Source organism: Euprymna scolopes, chromosome 40, assembly GCF_053919585.1.
Source record: "Euprymna scolopes isolate OS-2025 chromosome 40, ASM5391958v1, whole genome shotgun sequence".
Taxonomy (NCBI): Eukaryota; Metazoa; Mollusca; class Cephalopoda; order Sepiida; family Sepiolidae; genus Euprymna; species Euprymna scolopes.
Genome location: NC_136521.1, coordinates 13660322 through 13682360, shown reverse-complemented (window position 1 = coordinate 13682360; position 22039 = coordinate 13660322). Strand labels below are relative to the sequence as shown.

Below are 22039 nucleotides of genomic sequence, written 5' to 3'. Positions count from 1 at the left end.
ACTTGTAATAAAATGGACAGTTAAAATTATCTGAAAACAGAAAAGTGACCATAAATTCAAAAATATATTTGGAAATTCCACAAAATTTAGGGAATTAATGCACCTTGTTAAGCTCCTCCAGTGTACAAACTTTCATTTCTCTAGGGTTTATATTAATTTCCAAATTTAATGGAATTTGACCTGCAAGAAAGGCATTTATACATCTCAACTTCTTTACTAATTCAGCGTTTCAGAATACTTCATGGAAGACTTTGAGGAAATGGCATTAGGATCAACACCACTAAAGCCAACAATGTGCTTGTGATATGTAGATAACACATTCATACTCTGGCCCCATCAGGAAGATGTTCAAACATTACTAGACCATGTGAACTCGATCCGTCCAACTATACAGTTCATAATGGAAAAAGAAAATAACAATAAATCATCATTCCTAGATGTGCTGATAACTTGCACAGGTTAGGGGTTTATGTCATCTGTATACTGAAAGCCAACTTTCACTGGGAAGCATTTAAATTACAACTCCTACTATCCATATAATGTAAAGAAAGGAATTGTCCGTTGCCTACAACACAGAGCAAAAGCAATATGTAGTAACATCAGGGCATATCAAGAGGAGATGGACAGTTTAAGAGAAATCCTCCACCGAAACACCTATCCAGAGAGCGTGACATCAGCTCCAAGAAATCTGGACCAAACACAAAAGGACACCACTCAGAAACTCACCACAATTTGTATACGCATATATGAAGGGCTTGTCTGAAAAACTTAAACGAATATGTAATGCATATGACATCAAGATAGTATTCAGGAGTGAAACTCTCCGGAAACAGTTTGTGAGAGTCAAGCCCCCTACTGAAAAAAAATCTGTGTACAGAAAAAAAAAAAGAACCGTGTATATGAAATCCCATGTAAATGTAGAAAACTATACAGAGGTGAAACGTGTCGTCCGTTGAAAGTACAGTTAGAAGAACATCGAAAAGCCGTATTATATGGAGAGACTGAAAAGTCAGGTATAGCTGACCATATCTGGAAAGAAAATGGAAACCATCTACCATTATGGGACAAAGTAAAAATTATAGACAGAGAGGAACAGTGGAGAGTAAGACAACTGAAAGAAGCAGCACATATGCTGGGGAATAACCAACTGCTAAGTAGACCTAGTATAGAATTAAATACGATATGAGAACCAGTAATTATAAACAATAGATAATATATACAAGTAATAAGTATAGAGATAGATATACGTTAATAATTAGTAATAATTATTGATATTTACAACTAGAAATAAAAATAGGTTTAAGGCTCCTAAAATTCGTACTAGCAGTGGTTAGAGTACTGGGAAAAATCAATAGTAAAAGTGATATTCTCCTGAAGGTTGAAGGTTCAATCCTCAGTGTGAGCGACCAAAATATACATTTGCGAATTACTTAGGACCTCTATCCAGTCACAGAACAAGAGCACATTACTCCTGTGAAGTAAATAAAGGGTTCGATCGAAATTCCGTCCAAATTCCCGAGTTCGACAGAAACATCCCCGAGTTCGACAAGATACACCTGAAGAATGTCGGAGGTTACATCAACCGAAACGTGAAAATCACACTGAAGATGAGAAGCTTCCGATGAATAATAATACAAATAGATTTAATAATCATCAATTACATGAATAGGAGTGGGTATAAATGCTCTTTATACATAGGTATTTCGAAGTCTAGAGGAGAGGGGGGATGTGCTAGGTAATAAATAAGAAATCTGATATTTAGTGATTGCCACATTAGGACAGGGGTATAGAGCAATCTAGGATAGAGGGAGGAGAGGCTGGGAAACTATTGTGATGAAGATGGTATAATTACATAATGGATTGCCATTATTGCCATGATGTCTTAGGAGATGTGGATTCAATATGTGCAGGATGTAACGTTGGTACAATTAAATCCAAGAAAAACAGTAAGGTAGAGGGTCTTTAGAATAAAAAGGATGCGTTACACCAGGAAGTGACAGCAAGAGCATAAAAGGTACAAAACCGTAGAAAACAAAATAAAGAATATATAATAATGGTACTGTTGTGGGGAACCACCCTCCAAATGGACTAATTCATCATCCATATAAACTTTACGTATGACAGTCCCAGGCGGGGATCTAATTCCAGAGCGACTCTCGCATGCTCAGTGAATTACCTACACTGTTCGTTTGTAACCTTCCCTTTGTAACCTTTCTGTTTTTCATGTAATACATGTTTCAACTGTTCTCCGTTGTTTTGTTCTTTTTCGTGGCTACTTGCGAGCCATAACACTGGCGACATTGGATTCGAGATATATACTCACGTCTAAAACAGTGTTACCATAGCACCGACGACATTGGATTCAAGAAACAGTCACGTCTAAAATAATGTTCTGAAAACATTAACGACGTTGAACTCAAATGTTTATCGTGTTTAAGAAAGTGTAGTATAACACTTGCGACTGAAGGACTCGCAGAAATTTATTAAAAAAACAGAAAATTATGAAACGAAAAGGAGTTGGGAAAAAATTTGATCGCTACTTAAAGGTAAATCTTTATTTTATAAAAAAAAAAAAAGAAAGAAAAAGTTTGTCGATGTTTTTCTCTACTAAAAAGTAAATTGTTGCTTTATCTTTTTTTTTTCAAAGGAAAATATACACTTGATTTTTTTTGGGTTTGAACGATTAACTGTCTCCCTAGATTAATATATTTTTTTTTGCTTTGTTTTATTTTCCTAAGAGGAAAAACCAAAACGTTTTGTTAAGTCTAACCAGACAACGAACGTTTTAAAATTGCTAAATCCAAGCGCACAAAATGGACGAACTAAAATTAGCGTTAGCACATTTGACTAAGTTGCAAATTGAAGCGCCTGAACTTTAACAATGAACTATTTCCAGAACGCCAACAATGAACAGAGGATAAACAGACAGAGTTACACAAACAATTGGCAGAACTATTTGCAGAAAGTCAATTACGAACAGAAGAATTACTTGCAGAAATTGTGAAGAATAACAAGCACTCAGAAAGTGATTCTGCCTTTTCTCAAAATACAATGTGGTCCGCAAAGTACGAGGAAGATGAAAAATCATTTGCAGCTTATTTCAGGAGATATGAAGACTTTTTCAATATCGACTGCGGTAACTGGTTTAACCAGAAGACCAGACTGCTGCTGCGAAAACTTGAAACATGACAAATTCGTGGATTACAGCTTGCCATGGAAAACTGTGGATTTATCTTTCAATGAGACGGTAAATCTGTTAACAGAACTGTTCTACCCGAAAACGTCTTTTTCATAAGCGATGGAGATGTTTGAATGTGACCAAAGATGATAATGACGACTTTGCTACGTATGCAGCAGTAGTGAACAAGCATTGTGATGACTTTAAGTTGTCGGAATTAACAGCAGGGAATTTTAAATGCCTTGTATTTGTACAAGGTTTTACATCGGGAAAAGATACGGAAATCAAGCGCAGAGTTCTTACGAAGTTAGAAAACGAACTGAACTTAACACTGCAAAACTTGACTGAGGATTGTCAAAAAGTTGAAATAATAAAAAAAGATGCGAAAAATATCGAAGCAGGCATCGCAAATATGAAAAAAAATAAGAAAAGACCGTTGAGACGGTACATAGAGAATTACCCCAAGTCGGAAAAATCAAAAGTGCTGAGCCCTTGCTCCAAATGTGGTGGAAAACACTGGGTAAAGGGTACGTCAAACAATAATTAGAGACGTCGAAGATGAAAACCTACGCAAATACGTAACAGTCAACATTCTCAGCAAGGATATCAAATTTCAATTAGATAGTGGGTCAGATCTTTCAATTATAAATTTCAAAACATGGAAGAAATTATGAAAACCAACTATGCTAAGAATCAACAGAATGGCAACGGCCGTCAATGGTACAAAAATTAATTTGGAGGGTGAATAATTCACCAACATCACCTTGCTGGGAAAAACGAAAAAATGTATGTCTTAAAAAATAGTGAGAACCTGTTTGGTTCCAATAGCAGGGATGAATTCTCATTTGTGGGAGCTTCCTATATCCACATTTTGCAAAAAAAAAAAAAAAAAAAAAAAAAAAAAAAAAAACCCATCCAGCTGAAACTGAGAAACTTATATCACATTTTAAAAAAGAATTCTCAAATGTATTTTCTCCTGGCCTTGGGAGATGCACAAAAATGGCCGCTGATTTTAAGCTAAAACTGGGCACACAACCGGTGTTAAAAAAAAAAAAAAAAATGTTCCGTTCGCATCCCTGAAAAAACAAATCAGGAACTGGATAGATTAGAAAACATCGGTATACTGGCTAAAATTGAATATAGTGAGTGGGATGCTACAGCAGTCTGCATAAAAAAAAAGGTCTGGAGAAGTTAGCGCAAAAGTCGTTAGAAGACTTTCACTATCCATTACCCAGCCCAGAGGAAGTGTTCAAGAAATTAAATTGCGGCAAGTTTTTCTCCAAGATCAACCTGAGCGACGCTTACTTACAAATTCTTGTAAATGACAAAAGCGCCAACCGCCTCTGTATTAATACTCATCGGGATTTGTACAGATACGAAAGGCTCGCGTTTGGAGTCAAGGTAGCACCCGCGATATTCCAGCAAGTCATAAATACCATGCTGAGCGACCTGGACAATGCCATCACATATCTAGAGGACATCATTATAGCAAGCAGAAGCCGGTAGGAACATGCAAACCATATTAAAGTATTCAGTCGAATACAAAATTATGGGTTTAAGATTAAAGAAGACAAGTGTGCATTCTTTTTACAAAAAATCAAGTACCTAGGACATATCATTGATAAAGATGGCAAACGCCCGGATCCGAACAGGGCGACTGCCATTAGAGAAATGCCAGCTCCAGAAAAGAGAAAAAAATATGTTCAATCTCAGAATTACTAGGTCCAATCCCTCCTTTGTCAGAGGACCAATAAAAAAAGAAAACAAAAACTTACATCCAGTCGGATTAATGCGATATTCCTTTCCTTGCGTGTTTTTCCGCACAAATGTATTCATCGCCATACATGCATATGCCCGACCATTTTGGTAATCCTTCTCTTCAACATTAGTTATGACTAAGCGACCTGAGAGAAAGAGAAATTAAATTAGATACATGTCACCTAATAATACATAAAAAAAAATTGTTATTATTATTTCATGGGAATAGGTTCATGTTGCAAACAAAAAATATCGGAAGTCACAATATTGAATTTCAATTAAAAACCAATGTTATCTTTTTCATTTTTAACTGAGGTCATCTTTTTCATTTTTAACTGAGGTCATCTTTTTCATTTTTAACTGAGGTCATCTTTTTCATTTTTAACTGAGGTCATCTTTTTCATTTTTAACTGAGGTCATCTTTTTCATTTTTAACTGAGGTCATCTTTTTCATTTTTAACTGAGGTCATCTTTTTCATTTTTAACTGAGGTCATCTTTTTCATTTTTAACTGAGGTCATCTTTTTCATTTTTAACTGAGGTCATCTTTTTCATTTTTAACTGAGGTCATCTTTTTCATTTTTAACTGAGGTCATCTTTTTCATTTTTAACTGAGGTCATCTTTTTCATTTTTAACTGAGGTCATCTTTTTCATTTTTAACTGAGGTCATCTTTTTCATTTTTAACTGAGGTCATCTTTTTCATTTTTAACTGAGGTCATCTTTTTCATTTTTAACTGAGGTCATCTTTTTCATTTTTAACTGAGGTCATCTTTTTCATTTTTAACTGAGGTCATCTTTTTCATTTTTAACTGAGGTCATCTTTTTCATTTTTAACTGAGGTCATCTTTTTCATTTTTAACTGAGGTCATCTTTTTCATTTTTAACTGAGGTCATCTTTTTCATTTTTAACTGAGGTCATCTTTTTCATTTTTAACTGAGGTCATCTTTTTCATTTTTAACTGAGGTCATCTTTTTCATTTTTAACTGAGGTCATCTTTTTCATTTTTAACTGAGGTCATCTTTTTCATTTTTAACTGAGGTCATCTTTTTCATTTTTAACTGAGGTCATCTTTTTCATTTTTAACTGAGGTCATCTTTTTCATTTTTAACTGAGGTCATCTTTTTCATTTTTAACTGAGGTCATCTTTTTCATTTTTAACTGAGGTCATCTTTTTCATTTTTAACTGAGGTCATCTTTTTCATTTTTAACTGAGGTCATCTTTTTCATTTTTAACTGAGGTCATCTTTTTCATTTTTAACTGAGGTCATCTTTTTCATTTTTAACTGAGGTCATCTTTTTCATTTTTAACTGAGGTCATCTTTTTCATTTTTAACTGAGGTCATCTTTTTCATTTTTAACTGAGGTCATCTTTTTCATTTTTAACTGAGGTCATCTTTTTCATTTTTAACTGAGGTCATCTTTTTCATTTTTAACTGAGGTCATCTTTTTCATTTTTAACTGAGGTCATCTTTTTCATTTTTAACTGAGGTCATCTTTTTCATTTTTAACTGAGGTCATCTTTTTCATTTTTAACTAAGGTCATCTTTTTCATTTTTAACTAAGGTCATCTTTTTCATTTTTAACTAAGGTCATCTTTTTCATTTTTAACTAAGGTCATCTTTTTCATTTTTAACTAAGGTCATCTTTTTCATTTTTAACTAAGGTCATCTTTTTCATTTTTAACTAAGGTCATCTTTTTCATTTTTAACTAAGGTCATCTTTTTCATTTTTAACTAAGGTCATCTTTTTCATTTTTAACTAAGGTCATCTTTTTCATTTTTAACTAAGGTCATCTTTTTCATTTTTAACTAAGGTCATCTTTTTCATTTTTAACTAAGGTCATCTTTTTCATTTTTAACTAAGGTCATCTTTTTCATTTTTAACTAAGGTCATCTTTTTCATTTTTAACTAAGGTCATCTTTTTCATTTTTAACTAAGGTCATCTTTTTCATTTTTAACTAAGGTCATCTTTTTCATTTTTAACTAAGGTCATCTTTTTCATTTTTAACTAAGGTCATCTTTTTCATTTTTAACTAAGGTCATCTTTTTCATTTTTAACTGAGGTCATCTTTTTCATTTTTAACTGAGGTCATCTTTTTCATTTTTAACTGAGGTCATCTTTTTCATTTTTAACTGAGGTCATCTTTTTCATTTTTAACTGAGGTCATCTTTTTCATTTTTAACTGAGGTCATCTTTTTCATTTTTAACTGAGGTCATCTTTTTCATTTTTAACTGAGGTCATCTTTTTCATTTTTAACTGAGGTTATCTTTTTCATTTTTAACTGAGGTTATCTTTTTCATTTTTAACTGAGGTTATCTTTTTCATTTTTAACTGAGGTTATCTTTTTCATTTTTAACTGAGGTTATCTTTTTCATTTTTAACTGAGGTTATCTTTTTCATTTTTAACTGAGGTTATCTTTTTCATTTTTAACTAGTGGGACCTGTGGAAATTCCACAGGTTACTCATTTATATATAATATATTGATGTTAGCATTCTGTAGACGTTCAGTGTAAATGGAGACGCTCTGATATCGTAGCGTTTTTTGTTAAAACTATTTAGCATAATGCAAAGCTCTATCCAAATAAACAAATTGAGCATGGTGGAGCAGTGGTCAAGTGTTTATATAAACAGATATTTAGGATGTTACTGACATGTGCGTCTTCTCTTGGCCTGGTAGTTAGAGCTAACATCCATTAACTCAATGGTTAAAAAGGTTTGATCTCCAGCTAGGAAAGAAGTGCTAGTCTACCCATTATGTAGATCTGTGATACAACGAAAACGTCTGGATGCTCATAGGTAAAAATATGTAAACAAATTTTTTTTTTTTAACAAGATACAAATTAAAAAGTTACAAACCTTCAAGATCCATTGTGATGCGGGCGTTGTAGTCGATAGCCTCAAATCCACCATCTGGATATTTGAGAACCCAAAACAAGACTGCGTCAGGAAAACTGCTCGGTTCAATACAACTTAAAACCACACTATGTCCAAGGGGAACACGCATTTCTACAGGTTCTGCTTTGGCAAAATCATCCAAAAACGCCCGCCTCAAATCATACACCAGAGACATGGCAGTTCCATGCTGATTGCTCGCAAAACATTGATAAAGACCAACGTCTTTCTCTTCGGGATCATTGCAGACAAGAGTTCCAGAATTCGGTATCTTAACCCAACGGTCATCAAACCCACTAGAATCAAATTTGCCACCATCTTTCATCCAATAATATCTGCAAGACAAGAGTGCAATAATGTTTATATCATGATTCATGGATTCAACATATGCAAGAGAGAGAGTATACGGAGATGAATAACATGGCGAGTTAATTGCAGATTGGAAACGGCACTAACCCTATGTGAGTTTAACCGGCTTCTTCCAAAGGAGGAAGTTCTATAGGAGTATCAAATTCGGTGCCCAGTTGCATGTATATTCCCGTTAGGGGAGATGACGATGTTAGGTTTTTGCAACTCTTGCAGAAAAGTGTCAACATCTTCCTACATACAGAGCTTGGAATCCACAAATTGGTCACCCATCTGGTACTGATAAGGCTTAGTGTTGCTTAACTTCAGTAAGCTAACGGGAACCAGTGTGAGAACGTGATTAACAATTCATCGTCCTGATTGGTCTATCGTTTGGAAGGCTGATAAAACATATCTCTGGCCAGGTCTTTATCTCAAGTCCATCCTTATCACTTCCTTCTACGTTTCCTTGATTTATCTCTGCCAACCCTGCAACCTCAATTGTTCTACATCCAACCCAAGTATTCTCATGTATTCTTCTGATGAGTCACTACCATCAAAGTTTACCGTTCTGCAAACATCTCCCTATATTACCCATATATAATATTCCTCCGAGGTTATCAGAACTAAACCTGCCTTTAAGACTTGCATTACGCATCCATCTTATTCTTATATCATCTATTTATAATGAATTCATCATCATGTTCAAGAGAGGGTGAGAGTTATAACCAGAAATTTAGTAAAAGATTAATTAATTGTGGAGTTAATTGCAAATTACAAATAATCAGAACAATCACCATCTGTTTAACGTTTGTTTTACATTCTGGCATGTGTCATAGGGATTTTAGAAATTTACTTTCAAACAAACCTATCTCTGGCCAGGTCTTCATCCCACGATCTCTCAAATACATCTTTATCACTTCTTCCCATGCTTTTCTTTGCCTACTCCTCCTAATTGGAACAGATACAGTGAGTGCATTGCCAAGGGTGCTGCAAAGAGTGTGGACTCTCTCTACCATGCTAAAAAGTTCCTTAAGCCTGAAAAAATCCTATAACTCTACAAGGCCACCATTCGCCCATGTATAGAGTATTGTTGCCACATTTGGGTTGGTGCATCTGCTACTAGTCTCTCAATCTTAGACAGGGTTCAAAAGAGAGTCGCCAACTTAATAGGTCCCACACTGTCAGCTAGGGAACCTCTGACCCATCAATGAAATGTTGCATCCCTCTGCCTGTTTTACAAGTATTTTAATGGAATGTGCTCCAAAGCCCTACACAGTGAAGATTCCTTGATGTCAGAAAGCTTTCTACTCTAATAGTTTCTTCCCTCGGACTGCTAGACTTTGGAATTCCCTTCCGGTTTCCTGTTTCCCTGACTGTACTGACATGCAGCAGTTCAAATGTAAACAGACATTAAAATACTCAACTCATTACATAGTATCCTTGCAAACTATATCCCAGATAGAGGCACTATGCTTTCTTTGGGGTGAAAATAATATTAAAATTTTTTTTTAATAATCCAGAACACAGAACGTCATAGTAAATAACTGAAAATTCAAACTGTTATTTGGAAAAATGGTGCTTTATGCAGCGACAGCTAGAAAACGCCAAACAAGAATTGAAAATTCTGAAAGGCTATTTAAAAATAATGAGAATGAAGCTGACGGCCAGTGAATGCCATGGGGCTTGGAATCGAACGTCAAAAGAAAGAACATTAATGAAATATTTGAATATCGATGCATCTCATATAGAGATTTTTTTTTTTTTTTTTTTTTTTACATAGACGTCACCACTTATCAAGGCCGATAGGCCACTCAAGGATAAGGGTTAAAGAGTGTAGAGTAGTCAAAAGGACAATATAGTAATCGATAGTAATGGTTTGTTTGTTTGTTTGTTTGTTCTGTTTTACGGCATATCAACCACTTTGGGGTCATTTAATGCCGAAAGGTTCGTTATGTTGTGTTAAATATTGGTTTGTTCTTCTTAAGGTTTTTTTTTTTGGGGGGGGGGGGGTCTTTCCTTATATTTTTGAGTATATTTTAGTTTCTTTCAGAAAATTGATAATTTTTTGGGGATCAATCTTGTTTAATATTGTTTTCAGATTTTTTTCTTGGTAATACTTTGTTCGGATTTGTTCAAGGTCAATGCAGTTTGTCAGTATATGGTGTATTGTGTAGGGTTCTTGACACGTTATACAGTTTGGTGTCTCCTCCCCTTTTAGTAGATGTGAGTGGGTGATGTGAGTGTGACCTATTCGCAGTCTGGTCATTACTACCTCTTCCTTTCTTGTTAACTTTTTGGTGTTTCTCGTTCCAATATTTGGTGTTATTTGGAATAGTTTGTTTTTGGTGCATGAGCTCCAGTTTTCTTGCCATTTTCTCTTCAAAAATGTGTTTATTTTAGTCTTTAGGTCTGTATAGGGGATTTTTCCACTTATGTGGTTTTGTTGCAGAGTTTCCTTTGCTGCCTTATCTGCTTGTTCATTCATGTATATGCCGATATGGCTTGGTATCCAGCAAAAGATAATGTTTTTTTTCATGGTTATGGCATCTATTTTGTTTAGCAATTTTGTAATAAGTGGGTTTGTCATTTTTTTTTCTTTTAGAGATATGAGTATTGAAAGTGAGTCAGTAAATATGATATATTTTTGATGGTCATCATTGGTTATTATATTCAGTGCCGAATCTATGGCTGTTGCTTCTGCGCTGAAAATAGAAGATTCGTTTGGGAGCCTTTTCTTTAGTTTTATTTTTTTGTGGATGGCTGCGCATCCTACTTTATCTCCATCTTTTGATCCGTCAGTGTAAATTTGTGTATATTCTTTGTATGTATTCTGGATGATAAGTAGTTCTTCATGGAAGGTTGATGGGTGGGTTTTCGTTTTGGGATATTTATTTAATTTTAATATTATGTGTGGTTGTTTGATCATCCAGGGTGGAGTTTTTGATTTGTTATATTTATGTATTTTTGTAATGTCCATTTGGGCTTCTGTGAGAAGGTTTTTTATCCGGAGGCTGTAGGGCTTGATATTTTCTTTCTTGTTGAAGAGATGTGTGTATTGTGGGTGAAGGGTACATTGATATGCAGGATTTGTTGGACTTGATACCAGCTTTAGGTAATATTGTAGCGCTAACTTCTGTCGTCTTAGAATCAGTGGAGGCTCGTGGGCCTCTATATAGAGGCTTTCTACTGGAGAGGTTCTAAATGCTCCCAAGGCTAATCTTAATCCTTGATGATGGATTGTATTTAGTTCTTTTATGTAGGACTTCCTTGCTGCTCCATAGATGAAGCATCCATAGTCCATTTTAGATCTGATTAGAGTTTGGTATAATTTCAATAATGTGACTTTGTCTGCACCCCAATCGGTGTGTGCTAGGACTTTGATCAATTGCATTGTCTTTTGGCATTTTGCTTTTAAATATTTTATATGTGGTATGAAGTTCAATTTTTTATCGAATATAATACCTAAATATTTATGTTGGTCGGTGAGTGGGATGTTCTTGTTATCCAGTTTCAGGTTGGGGTCGTGGTGGAATTTTCGTAATTTGCAAAAGTGGATGCATTTAGTTTTTTCCTCTGAGAATGTAAATCCATTTTCTATGGCCCATTTGTTTATTTTATTCAGACAGAGTTGTAGTTTGCGTTCGGCTGTTTGTATATATTTAGATTGGTAGTATATAAGTAGGTCGTCCACGTATAGGGCGTTTTCAATTCCTGGGTCTATGTTTTTTATGATATTATTTATTTTAATGTTGAAGAGGGTGACAGACAGGATACTGCCTTGGGGGACCCCCATTTCTTGATCTTTTTGGACTGAATAAGTGTTGTCCATCCGTACTTGGAAGTTTCTATTTGTTAAGAAATTTCTGATAATTTCTGGCATTCTACCCCTAAGTCCTAGTTCATACAGGTCTTTTTGGATTCCGTATTTCCAAGCGGTGTCATACGCCTTTTGCATGTCAAAAAAAATTGCTATTAGATGTTCTTTTTTTGCAAATGCTTCTCTTATGCGTGTTTCCAGTTTTATTAAGTGATCGGTGGGGCTTCTATTTTTCCTGAAACCCGACTGGCTTTCTGTAATTAGATTTTTGCTTTCCAAGTACCAATTTAACCTTTCGTTAATCATTCTCTCAAAAGTTTTGCACAAACAACTAGTTAGTGCAATGGGTCGGTAGTTTGTTGGGTTTGTATGGTCTTTTTTTGGTTTGGGTATTGGGATTACTGTTGCCTGCTTCCAGTTTTTTGGAATGTTGTTAGTTATCCATATCTCATTGTAAATTTGTAATAAGTAGTCCAGTGATGGTTTTGGTAGTTTTTTGAGGAATTGATAATGGATCTCGTCGGGGCCGACTGCTGTATCGGGAGATTTGTTTATTGCCTCCTCTAGTTCTGCACTGTTGAATAATTGATTGTAGTTTTCTTCATTTTTTGATTTGAAGTTTATTTTTATTTTTTCTTCATTTTTCTTTATAGCTTGGAATTTTTTATTTTGGTTTTTTGATGATGAGTTCATTGAGAATTGTTCTGCTAATTTATTTGCGATATTTTGTTTGTCGGTAATCTTTGTGTTGTCGCATATAAGGTGTTTAATAGGGTTCTTTGTATTTTTTCCTGCTATTTTTCTGACCATCTCCCATACTTTTTTGGGTTTTGTGTTTTGATTAATTTTTGTTACATAGTCTTTCCACGAGTTCCGTTTTGATTCTTTGATAGTTTTCCGTGCTTTGGCTTTGCTGTTTTTATAGGTGTCCAAATTTTCTTTCGTTGGACTGTTTTTGAATTTCCTTAGGTTTGCACGTCTGGCTCTTATAGCTTCTTTGCATTCTTTATTGTACCAGGGTTTGTTATATTTTGTAGTAGTGGAACTTTTTGGTATGTTCTCCTCGGCTATTGTGAGTAGGATGTTGCTGAAATATGTGATGTGTTCTAAGTCAGGATTCGCTTCAGGTATTAATCTGTATTGACATGTATTTTGGAAATTTTCCCAATTTGCCTTTTGTAAATTCCAGCGGGGTGTTTTGTCTTCTGGCTTGGGATTCTCGTTTTCTATTATGATTGGGAAGTGGTCACTTCCGCATGTATCCTTATGTGTTCTCCAGCTATAATCCATGTATATAGTTGGGTCACATAGTGTTATATCGATTGCTGATAGGGTTCCCGTTGGTGGGTGCATATATGTATTCTCTTTGTTGTTGAGTAGGCATAGATCATTTTGGTTAATTATTTTTTCTATGGTTTGGCCTCTTTTGTTGTTTTTTTTACTGCCCCACCATATATTGTGACTATTGAAGTCTCCCAACAGTAGAAAAGGTTTAGGTAGTTGTTTGATTATATTGTTTAATTCTGTTTCGTTTATTGTTTCATTTGGTGGTATATAGAGTGAGCATAGGGTTACTGTTTTGTGTAGTGTTGCAGTTATTGCAACAGCTTGCATATTTGTTTTTAAGTTCACTTTGCTGTGTGGAATGTTTTCGTTTATCAGTATTGATGATCCACCGGTGGCTTTGCATGATAATTTGTTTATGTGGTTGTATATTGAGTAGTGTTTTATGTTAATTTTGTCATTTTCTTTTAAGTGTGTTTCCTGTAGGCAAATTATTGCAGGACATAAGGATTTGATAAGTATTTGCATTTCTTCGATATTAATTTTTAATCCTCTTATGTTCCACTGTAGGATTTTGTTAGTCATGGTTTATATTTTCTTTTGGTTTTGGACTGTTGGTGTTTATGTCTACGTCCATAGTTTCGATGTTAGTTTGGGTGTTTCTTTTGGAAGTGGATGGTCTGTTTCTTGTTTCTGGTGAGAGGCTTTTTTTGGGTTTTGGTCTGGGACTTTTAGATTTACTTTGTCTTGACTGTCTTTTTTGGCTACCAGTTTCAACTAGTTCAAATTTATTTTCATTTTCAATTAATACTAATTCTGTTTTTTGTTTGTCATTTTGTTTTTGGGGGGTAGTTTTTTTGTTGTTCTGTTCTATTTCCATTTTTTCTGTTGTTGTGTGTTTATTTTTAACATCTGTTTTTGTCCTTGTTAGTGACTTGGATCTTTCACGTTTTGATAATTGAGGAGGTTTCATTTCTTTAGAGATTGATTCCTCAATATTGATGGAAGTTTTTCTGATTTCCTTTGTTTCGTTTTCTTTTATACTGGGTTGTTCGTTTCTGACTTTTATTTGGCTGTTAGAATTTATTTTCAGTTCTGATAAAAAAGATTTTAATTCTTCAAGTATGTTCTTTAGTTCTTTTGCTAGGTTTGCAATTTCTGGAGCAAGGTTTAGTTCATTGTAGTTGTACATTTTGTTTGCTTGTTGGGTTATTGTGGCATATGAGTTTTTGGTGCGATTTGTGACTTCTTTGCGGGCTTCTTGGAAGGTTATATTTTTTTGATATTTGATTGTTATTATTTCCTTCTCTTGCTTATATATTTTGCACTGTTTTGAGTGAGAGTGGTGCTCTTCTTGACAGTTTGTGCATTTGGTTTTATTTGGACAGTCTTCTTCATCGTGGTCTGGGTTTTTTTCACTGCAGTTTCCACATGTGAAGAATCTTAGACATTGGTCTTTATTATGTCCAAACTTTTGGCAGTTGTAGCATTGTAAAGGTTTTGGAATGTATTGTTCTATTTTCGTTCTTTCATAACCTATATTGATGGTCTCTGGTATTTGAGGATAATTGAATGTTAATATATAAGTGTTTGTATATATTACCTCTCCTTTTTTTTTAAATGTGATTCTTTTTACATCTGTGACCCCTTGGTTTTTTAGTTCTGTTTTGATTTCTTCTGTTGTGCAGACGGAGATTTCCTGGTTTTTTATGACTCCTTTGGAGTAGTTTAGTGTTTGGTGTGGATAAGCTTTGATGTTTGTTTCATGCAATTTTTGTAGTTGAAGTAGAGTTTTGGCCTGTTTTTTATTTTGTACTTCTACCAATATGGTACCATTCCTTAATTTTTTGACATTTTTAGGTGTTATTTTGCTTGATATTACCTTTTGGATAATGAAGGGTGACATTTTAGTTAACGGTATATTAGACGTTGCTTCTAGCACGATGAATCTTGGAAAGTTTGTATCTTCATTGTCGCTGTCAGAGTCAATTTCTGTGTGTGGTCTCTTGGATTTTTTGGCATTCATAATAATTTTTGAAAAATTCATCAGCCATGCTCCCCACCCTCCTCGGAGCCCCTTATGGGGAAGAACTATGAGGGGGTAAATCCCATTCGCCTCGGTTCTCCAGGGCTACATAGCTGGTATACTCAAACATGGGGAGGTTTCCAAGCATTCACAATATATGGTTATGCCCACCCAAGTATGGGATTTCCCTGTATTTTTATTATTCCTGATGGTTACCTTTTTCCCAGCTTGATTGACCCTTCAGCCATCGCTTATTAACTCAGTTTATTGTTTATGTTGAGTGTTAGTGTGTTTTTGTTTGGATTGTCTGAATTAGTGCTTGTCATGACCAACCGATTGATTGGATCGGGCCTATCCAACCTCCCGTCTAGCCTAGTAAGGGCCAAAGTGGTGTGTTGTAGTATCATGTTATTATTTCCTAGGCATGTTCCACTCAACCACCAGGATCCCGTTCTTAATGCATTACGGGTTGCCACCAACGGTCAACTGGTGGTCCCATTGAAGGATTTTTACCCTCTGCAGGGGGGCAGTTGGTATGTTCTATCGCCCTACCAACTAGGCAAAAAAAAAAAAAAAAAAAAAAAAAAAGGGGTGAGGAGGTGAAGGAAAAAGAAAACGAGGGAGGGGAAGGGGAGGAGAATGTTGTTTTTGTTTTTGTTTTCGCAGAACATGACTAAGTTTTGCAAAAGGGAATAAAAAAACAAAGACATCTATGTAGGTGCGTTTCATCTCAGGAAGTCAGTAGACAGCCTGATCTGGTAGCACCAGGATAGTAATGGAAATTCGGTAAATTTGTTAACCTAAGTGGAACGGCTCATCAGAAACTTGTTCACGTTGGACTTGAAGACAACCATATTATAGAAAGCTGGAAAGCAGGAAAACGGAAGACAATTCCACAGGCGTGCAGTTCTAAGGAAGAAACTTTGATCATGGAATCTATGTTTAGGTTTAGGTACAGATAAAGAGTGGGGAAAATTATTGATAATGTTTTCAGCTAGTCTAGTGTTTCTTGAAAAAGTTTGGCGAGGGGGGACCATAGATTGAAGCTCAGTCGAACACTTTCCATGAAAATAACGATAAAGCAGAGACAAACTCGCAACATCTCTTCTGTGAGACAGAGGTTGCAGCGAAGAGAAAAGGACATCTCCCACCAAGCCCCGAAGTCTATTTTGAACTCTATCAAGGCAGGACAAGTCTTTTCTAGCAGCTCCTGCCCATATGTGGCAACAGTACTCCATCCTTGGACGTATCTGGCTCTTATATCAAGTGTTAGTCCCAGAAAGGGTGGCCCTTGACTTTTTAGGAAGTTTGAAGTAAATTGACACAATTGTATGTGTGTGATGTGTATTTCCCATTAAAAATTAGGGACCCTATTATGTTACTAGCAAGCGAGTCAACTAGTATAAAGTTCGATAAAGGTGCATAGAGTGCAGGTTGAAGTGACACAAATCTGCAAAAACGGAATCATGGGAAGATGGGTGACATGTCACATTAAAACACAAAGGACCAGGTCAGACAAAATAGAGATAAGAGTTAAGAGACAGATTTGGAGACATTGAATAATCCCATGGAATGTTGAATGAGGCAGTTGAAAGGAAACTTTGAATATCGCCAAGAGTGAAACTCATCAGAAGTAAACTGACAACAAGAGAAAACTGTACGTGCGTAATGTGTATTCTTCATTACAAATTAGGGACCCTATTATGTTACTAATGAGCAAAGATGATGTCAGCAAGATTGGTGAGAAAGAAACATGGGAGGAAATGAAACATGCTGGACACAGAAGAAAGGATAAATTGTCATTACCGACACGAGAGGTTGACTTGATGGACCTATAAAGTTACTTTATAAAATATTTGGCATGCCACTGCCATGTTACAAATTAAGGACTCTATTATGTTACTAGCGAGCAAGTCAAGTAGTATAAAGTTTGTAAAAGGTGCATAGATATAGCTTCGTGGTAGAGTATTCAACTACAGATCAAATGACTCCCTGTTCAAGCTTGGGTGTACCTCACCATTTTATTTTGATTTTTTTCTTATTAATGAGTTCAATTTATGATAAAGAGGTACCATTTAAAATCACTGCAAATCATTTCTTACTTTGCATATTTTAATAAAACTAAACATTAATCAGAAGTGACTTTTCCAGGGCATTCAGCATCAAACCCAAATATCAACTGATGTGATATTGTAAACAAATACTGACCGAATTTGATGAATGACATTGTCATTTTTTTTTTGTTTTTTTTGCGAATTAGTCCACCAGGAAAATTATTCTTCATAATATATAATATTCAATAGAACATTGATTCTATAATAATACATACGCAATATGCATAAATTATCATGTGTTTGAATGCATATGGTTAAGTGGCAGTTTTAGTCACTTAGAACTGCTTTAAAGCTTCACCACTCACTCATTTTGAGACCAAATTTCAAATAATTATTACAGTTTATAGATCACCTTGTCAGCTATATTGTGAAAAAAAAAAAAATTGAATTTTCATTCAGTAAAACAAAAGTTGTGAATTTACTGGTGTTCAAAATTGTAAAAAAATGTAAGGCGGTGAGCAACATTTTTTATGACTGGTTTCCATTGTTGCTACTAATTCACTGTTCTCGCGAAAAGAGAAGTAACAAGTGAAACAAAGAATGAAAAAAATGAAGGGGAGATAATTGGGGGATTTTATTCAAAGCAGATGAGTGCTGTACATTATTACATATGTGTATGTTAATGTTTATGAGGGCAAAAAAATAATAAAATTAAACAAAGAACAAGTGAATTTACTGGAAACCTGGAAAAATCATGGATTACAATAGAAAAATGCGAGCATGAAAAGTAATATGGTTAAGCTTAAATATAGAAATGTAAAGGACTAGTTGTTAAAACTGGAAAAGGAAAGGACAAGATATTCAAGTAAAAAATATAAATTTATAACTTTAAATATTGCAGCATTAAGAATTGATTATATAATGTTAAATTGAATTTGTTAAAAAAATTCTTAATGCTGTAATATTTTAAGTTATAAATTTATATTTTTACTAGAATATCTTGTTCTTTTCTTTTCCAGTTTTAACAACTAGTCCTTTACATTTCCATGTTTAAGCTTAACCATGTTACTTTTCATGCTTGCATTTTCCTATTGTAATTTGCATATTATACTCACGTTGGCTGTGGATCACCTGTAGCAAAGCATGGCAGACCGACGGTTTCACCCTCTTTGAATGGAACAAGTGTTTTTGGATGTTTTGAGATATGTATGACCGGAGGCTGGGTGACTAGAAATTATAAAAAACAAAAATATAAAGTAAATGGTAGTTTGCTTGAAGCATTGCTGGTAAAGGTACATACATATGGAAGTTTTAAAAGCCGAGAGCAATGCGAAAAGAACCGGGGCCATAAGAGGAAAGAAAGGAAAAACTATGTAGAAACATTAACATTTTTTAATCTAACAAACATATGCACCCTTTATGGAATTTCCACAGGTCCTGCTAGTATTTAATATTTTAGGAATTTGAAAAACAAAAACAACAAAACACTTCTAGACTATTTCTTCTGATGAGAAAATAGTAAATTTTAGAAACTATGGAATAAAGTATAACCTATATTTTGTTTCCTGCTTTTTTTTTGTTTTTTAACATTTGATGAACCTATAAGGTAAATATTTATTCGTCATCAGTTGATCTTTTTATAAATCAGGTCAGTACAAAAAGTTTAGTTAATTTATAATAATATAATCTATAACATGCATGAAGGAAGAACAGATGTACATAAATTTAAGACAATGGCAGAATTGTTAGAAAATGACCTCCAAACTATAGTGGAATGGGGCCGTAAATGGATGGTAACATTTAATGCTAGTAAAACTAAGCTGCCCTCCTTTAACAATTACAAGACACCTCTCCAACACCCTATATCCATGACAAATAGCACCCTACCTGAGAATTCTACCTTCAAACTCCTCGGCCTAACATTTGCGGGCAATATGAACTGGAACAAATACATAGAGGACATTGCAAAGGCTGCTGCAAAGAAGATGGGTTCCCTCTATCAAGCTAGAAGACTACTCATGCCTGAGAGTATTCTTTACCTTTACAAGGCCACCATTCGCCCATGCATGGAGTATTGTTGCCACATCTGGACTGGTGCATCTACCACTAGTCTCTCCCTCTTAGATAAAGTCCAAAAAAAGTTGTCAATCTAATCGGTTCCACTTTATCAACTAAACTCCAGCCCGTTTCATCGTCGCAATGTTGCATCACTGTGCCTGTTTTACAAATATTTTAATGGAATGTGTTCTGATGAACTTGTTTCACTTGTACCCCCTCGACATACATATCCCCGACAAACCCGCTTAGCAATAAGATCTCACCCCTTTACTGCTGGTGTCCCTAAATGCCAGAAAGCTTTCTATTCTAATAGTTTCTTCCCTCGAACAGCTAGACTTTGGAATCCCCTTCCTGCTGCCTGCTTCCCTGGCTGTACTGATATGCAGAAATTTAAATGTAACAAACAAATATCTTATTAATCTTTCCTAGACATGGCCCCAAATAGTAGCCCCTTACGTCCAAGTGGCGATATGCTTTGTAAGGGGTGAACATGAGTAAAAAAAATTAAAAAAATAAAAATTTCATCTTGAAAATGAAAAACAGTTTTTGAATTTCTTTTTTCATAACAATAACAACCTTTTCTCTTTGTAACTGGATTCCATCTGTCAACGAGCTTATAAACGCTTTGTAAAATTCTTCAAGTTTCCATGTGAAATGTAAATCTAACTAATGTTCAATCTACTCCAGTGATGTTAACTTAGGTTATCTAAATGGTTTTGTAATTCTCAAAATAATAATAATCTAAGGGAGTTAGGCTTGGAGAATATACAGGATGGGGCAAGATATTGAAAAATTCTTCTAAGAGATTTTTGGTCAGTAGTGCTGTGTGAGGACGAGCATTATCATGATGGAAGATGACTACCTTCCTGTTGACTAAAGGTCGTTTTCAGGTCAATATGGTTGAAAAATTTTGCAGAAAAAAAAAAAATTTTGCAGAATAATGCTTTAATAATCTGAAAGAAAATTATGTATAATCATTTATACTTCCTTTGTTCAAAAGGGAAAAATCACAGAAATTCTGGTAGCAATAACTTACCACAAATGGCGCCGCCGACCATAAAAAAAATGAAAATTAGATTGCGTAAGATATTCATGGTTACTTAATCATCTGAAATGAAAAAAAAAAAATAATTAATTTTATTAAAAATACAATTTTTTTATTCATTTATTTTTAAATGGAAATCGCACCAGACAAGGCCTGAAGCCATTTAATGCAAGGCGCTAACAAGAATGCAAGATGATTATTAAAGAAAGGAGATGCCTATTAACCCATTTTTAAAAGGACAAGGAAAACAGTTAGCAGGAAGAGAGTTCTACAAAACTGGAATAGGAAGCTCTATTACAATGAGGTATCAAAACAGCAAACTGATGAAGACCACTAGGTCAACAAGTTAAACAAGCTGAAACAAAGGGAGCTGAGAATTCTAAAGAACACATGCCATAATACTTTTCATAGAAAAGACAGACTAGCAACAGACTGTGAGAGACAGGATGCAGAGAATAAGTCAATGCATCAAGTAGAGGACTTGGCGCTGCTCTCCTTCAAGAAGGAAAACCTATAGCATTTGCATCCAAATCGTTAACAGACTGAACAATGTTATGCCAACAGAGCAAGAGCTTCTTGCAGTTGTTTTTGGCTGTGAACGATTGTGGACTTACATCTTTGAAAGTGCGTTCTAGGTGGAAAGTGATCATAAGTCTCTGGAAATGATCAACTTAAAAAATTTGGTTGTGGCTCCACCTTGCCTCAAACACATGCTGTTACGTTTGCAATAATTGTATATCATCCTTGAAAAGATATGACATTAGTGGACGGATTCTCAAGGCTACCCAATAAAAAAAGCTAAAGACTTGGACCTGAGGGTGGATTTTGTTCAATTTTCAGCCCCAAAACTAGCTCAGTTGCACTAAACAACAAATGAGGATGCCACACTATGTGAATTGGGGGACATTATTCTAAGAGGTTACCCCGACACTCAGAGAAGTGGAAAAAATTATGAGACCTTATTGAACCTATCGGGATGAGCTGTTCATTGAAAATAGAACATTATGCTCATTGTGAACTATTATTCCAAGTTCCCATTTGCGAGATCATTAAAGTTCTCCAGTCACAAAGTTATCAAACTGACAAATATTTGGAGAACAAGAAATTCCAGAGAGAGTGAGAAGTGACAATGGTCCACACTTCAGCCCATTTCAAGCAATTTGCAAAAGAATGGGGCTGTGAACATTACACATTCTCACCCAAGTTTCCGCAGTCAAATGGTTCGCGGAACGCCATGTCCAGGCAGTGAAATCTGCATTTAAAAAAAGCTGTTTTAAGTGGTTGTAACTTGGTATTACTATGCCTGCGCTTGACTCCTCTAGATCATACCATTCCATCACAAGGTGAACTTCTATACCAAAGAAAGCTAGCTGTGAACATCTTAGTCAAATGCACCAACCAAAACACTAACAAGGAAAAGATAATGATACGACTGTATCAGAGGCAAGAAAATCAGAATATGTACCATGATAAATATACAAAAGATCTGCCCAGACTGCACATAGGATAACCTGTACGGGTTTTAAATAAAGAAGCAGGCGAGTGGTCTCCTGCACTTGTCATACAAATGAGCA

General features: G+C 35.1%; 1 protein-coding gene across 2 annotated transcripts in view; it reads right to left on the bottom strand.

Moving 5' to 3' along the window:
* The window catches only part of LOC145265379 (neuroglian-like), a 148089-nt gene that overhangs the window by 118223 nt on the left and 7827 nt on the right, over window positions 1-22039 (bottom strand). For both annotated transcript variants that reach the window (XM_080121171.1, XM_080121172.1), the window contains exons 2-5: window positions 20457-20528; window positions 18478-18589; window positions 7798-8168; window positions 4954-5082 (exon numbers count right to left, since the gene is read on the bottom strand). In XM_080121171.1, coding sequence (XP_079977297.1) covers window positions 4954-5082; window positions 7798-8168; window positions 18478-18589; window positions 20457-20514 — 670 coding nt within the window. In that variant the 5' untranslated portion in view covers window positions 20515-20528. The remainder of the gene's footprint in view (window positions 1-4953; window positions 5083-7797; window positions 8169-18477; window positions 18590-20456; window positions 20529-22039) is intronic.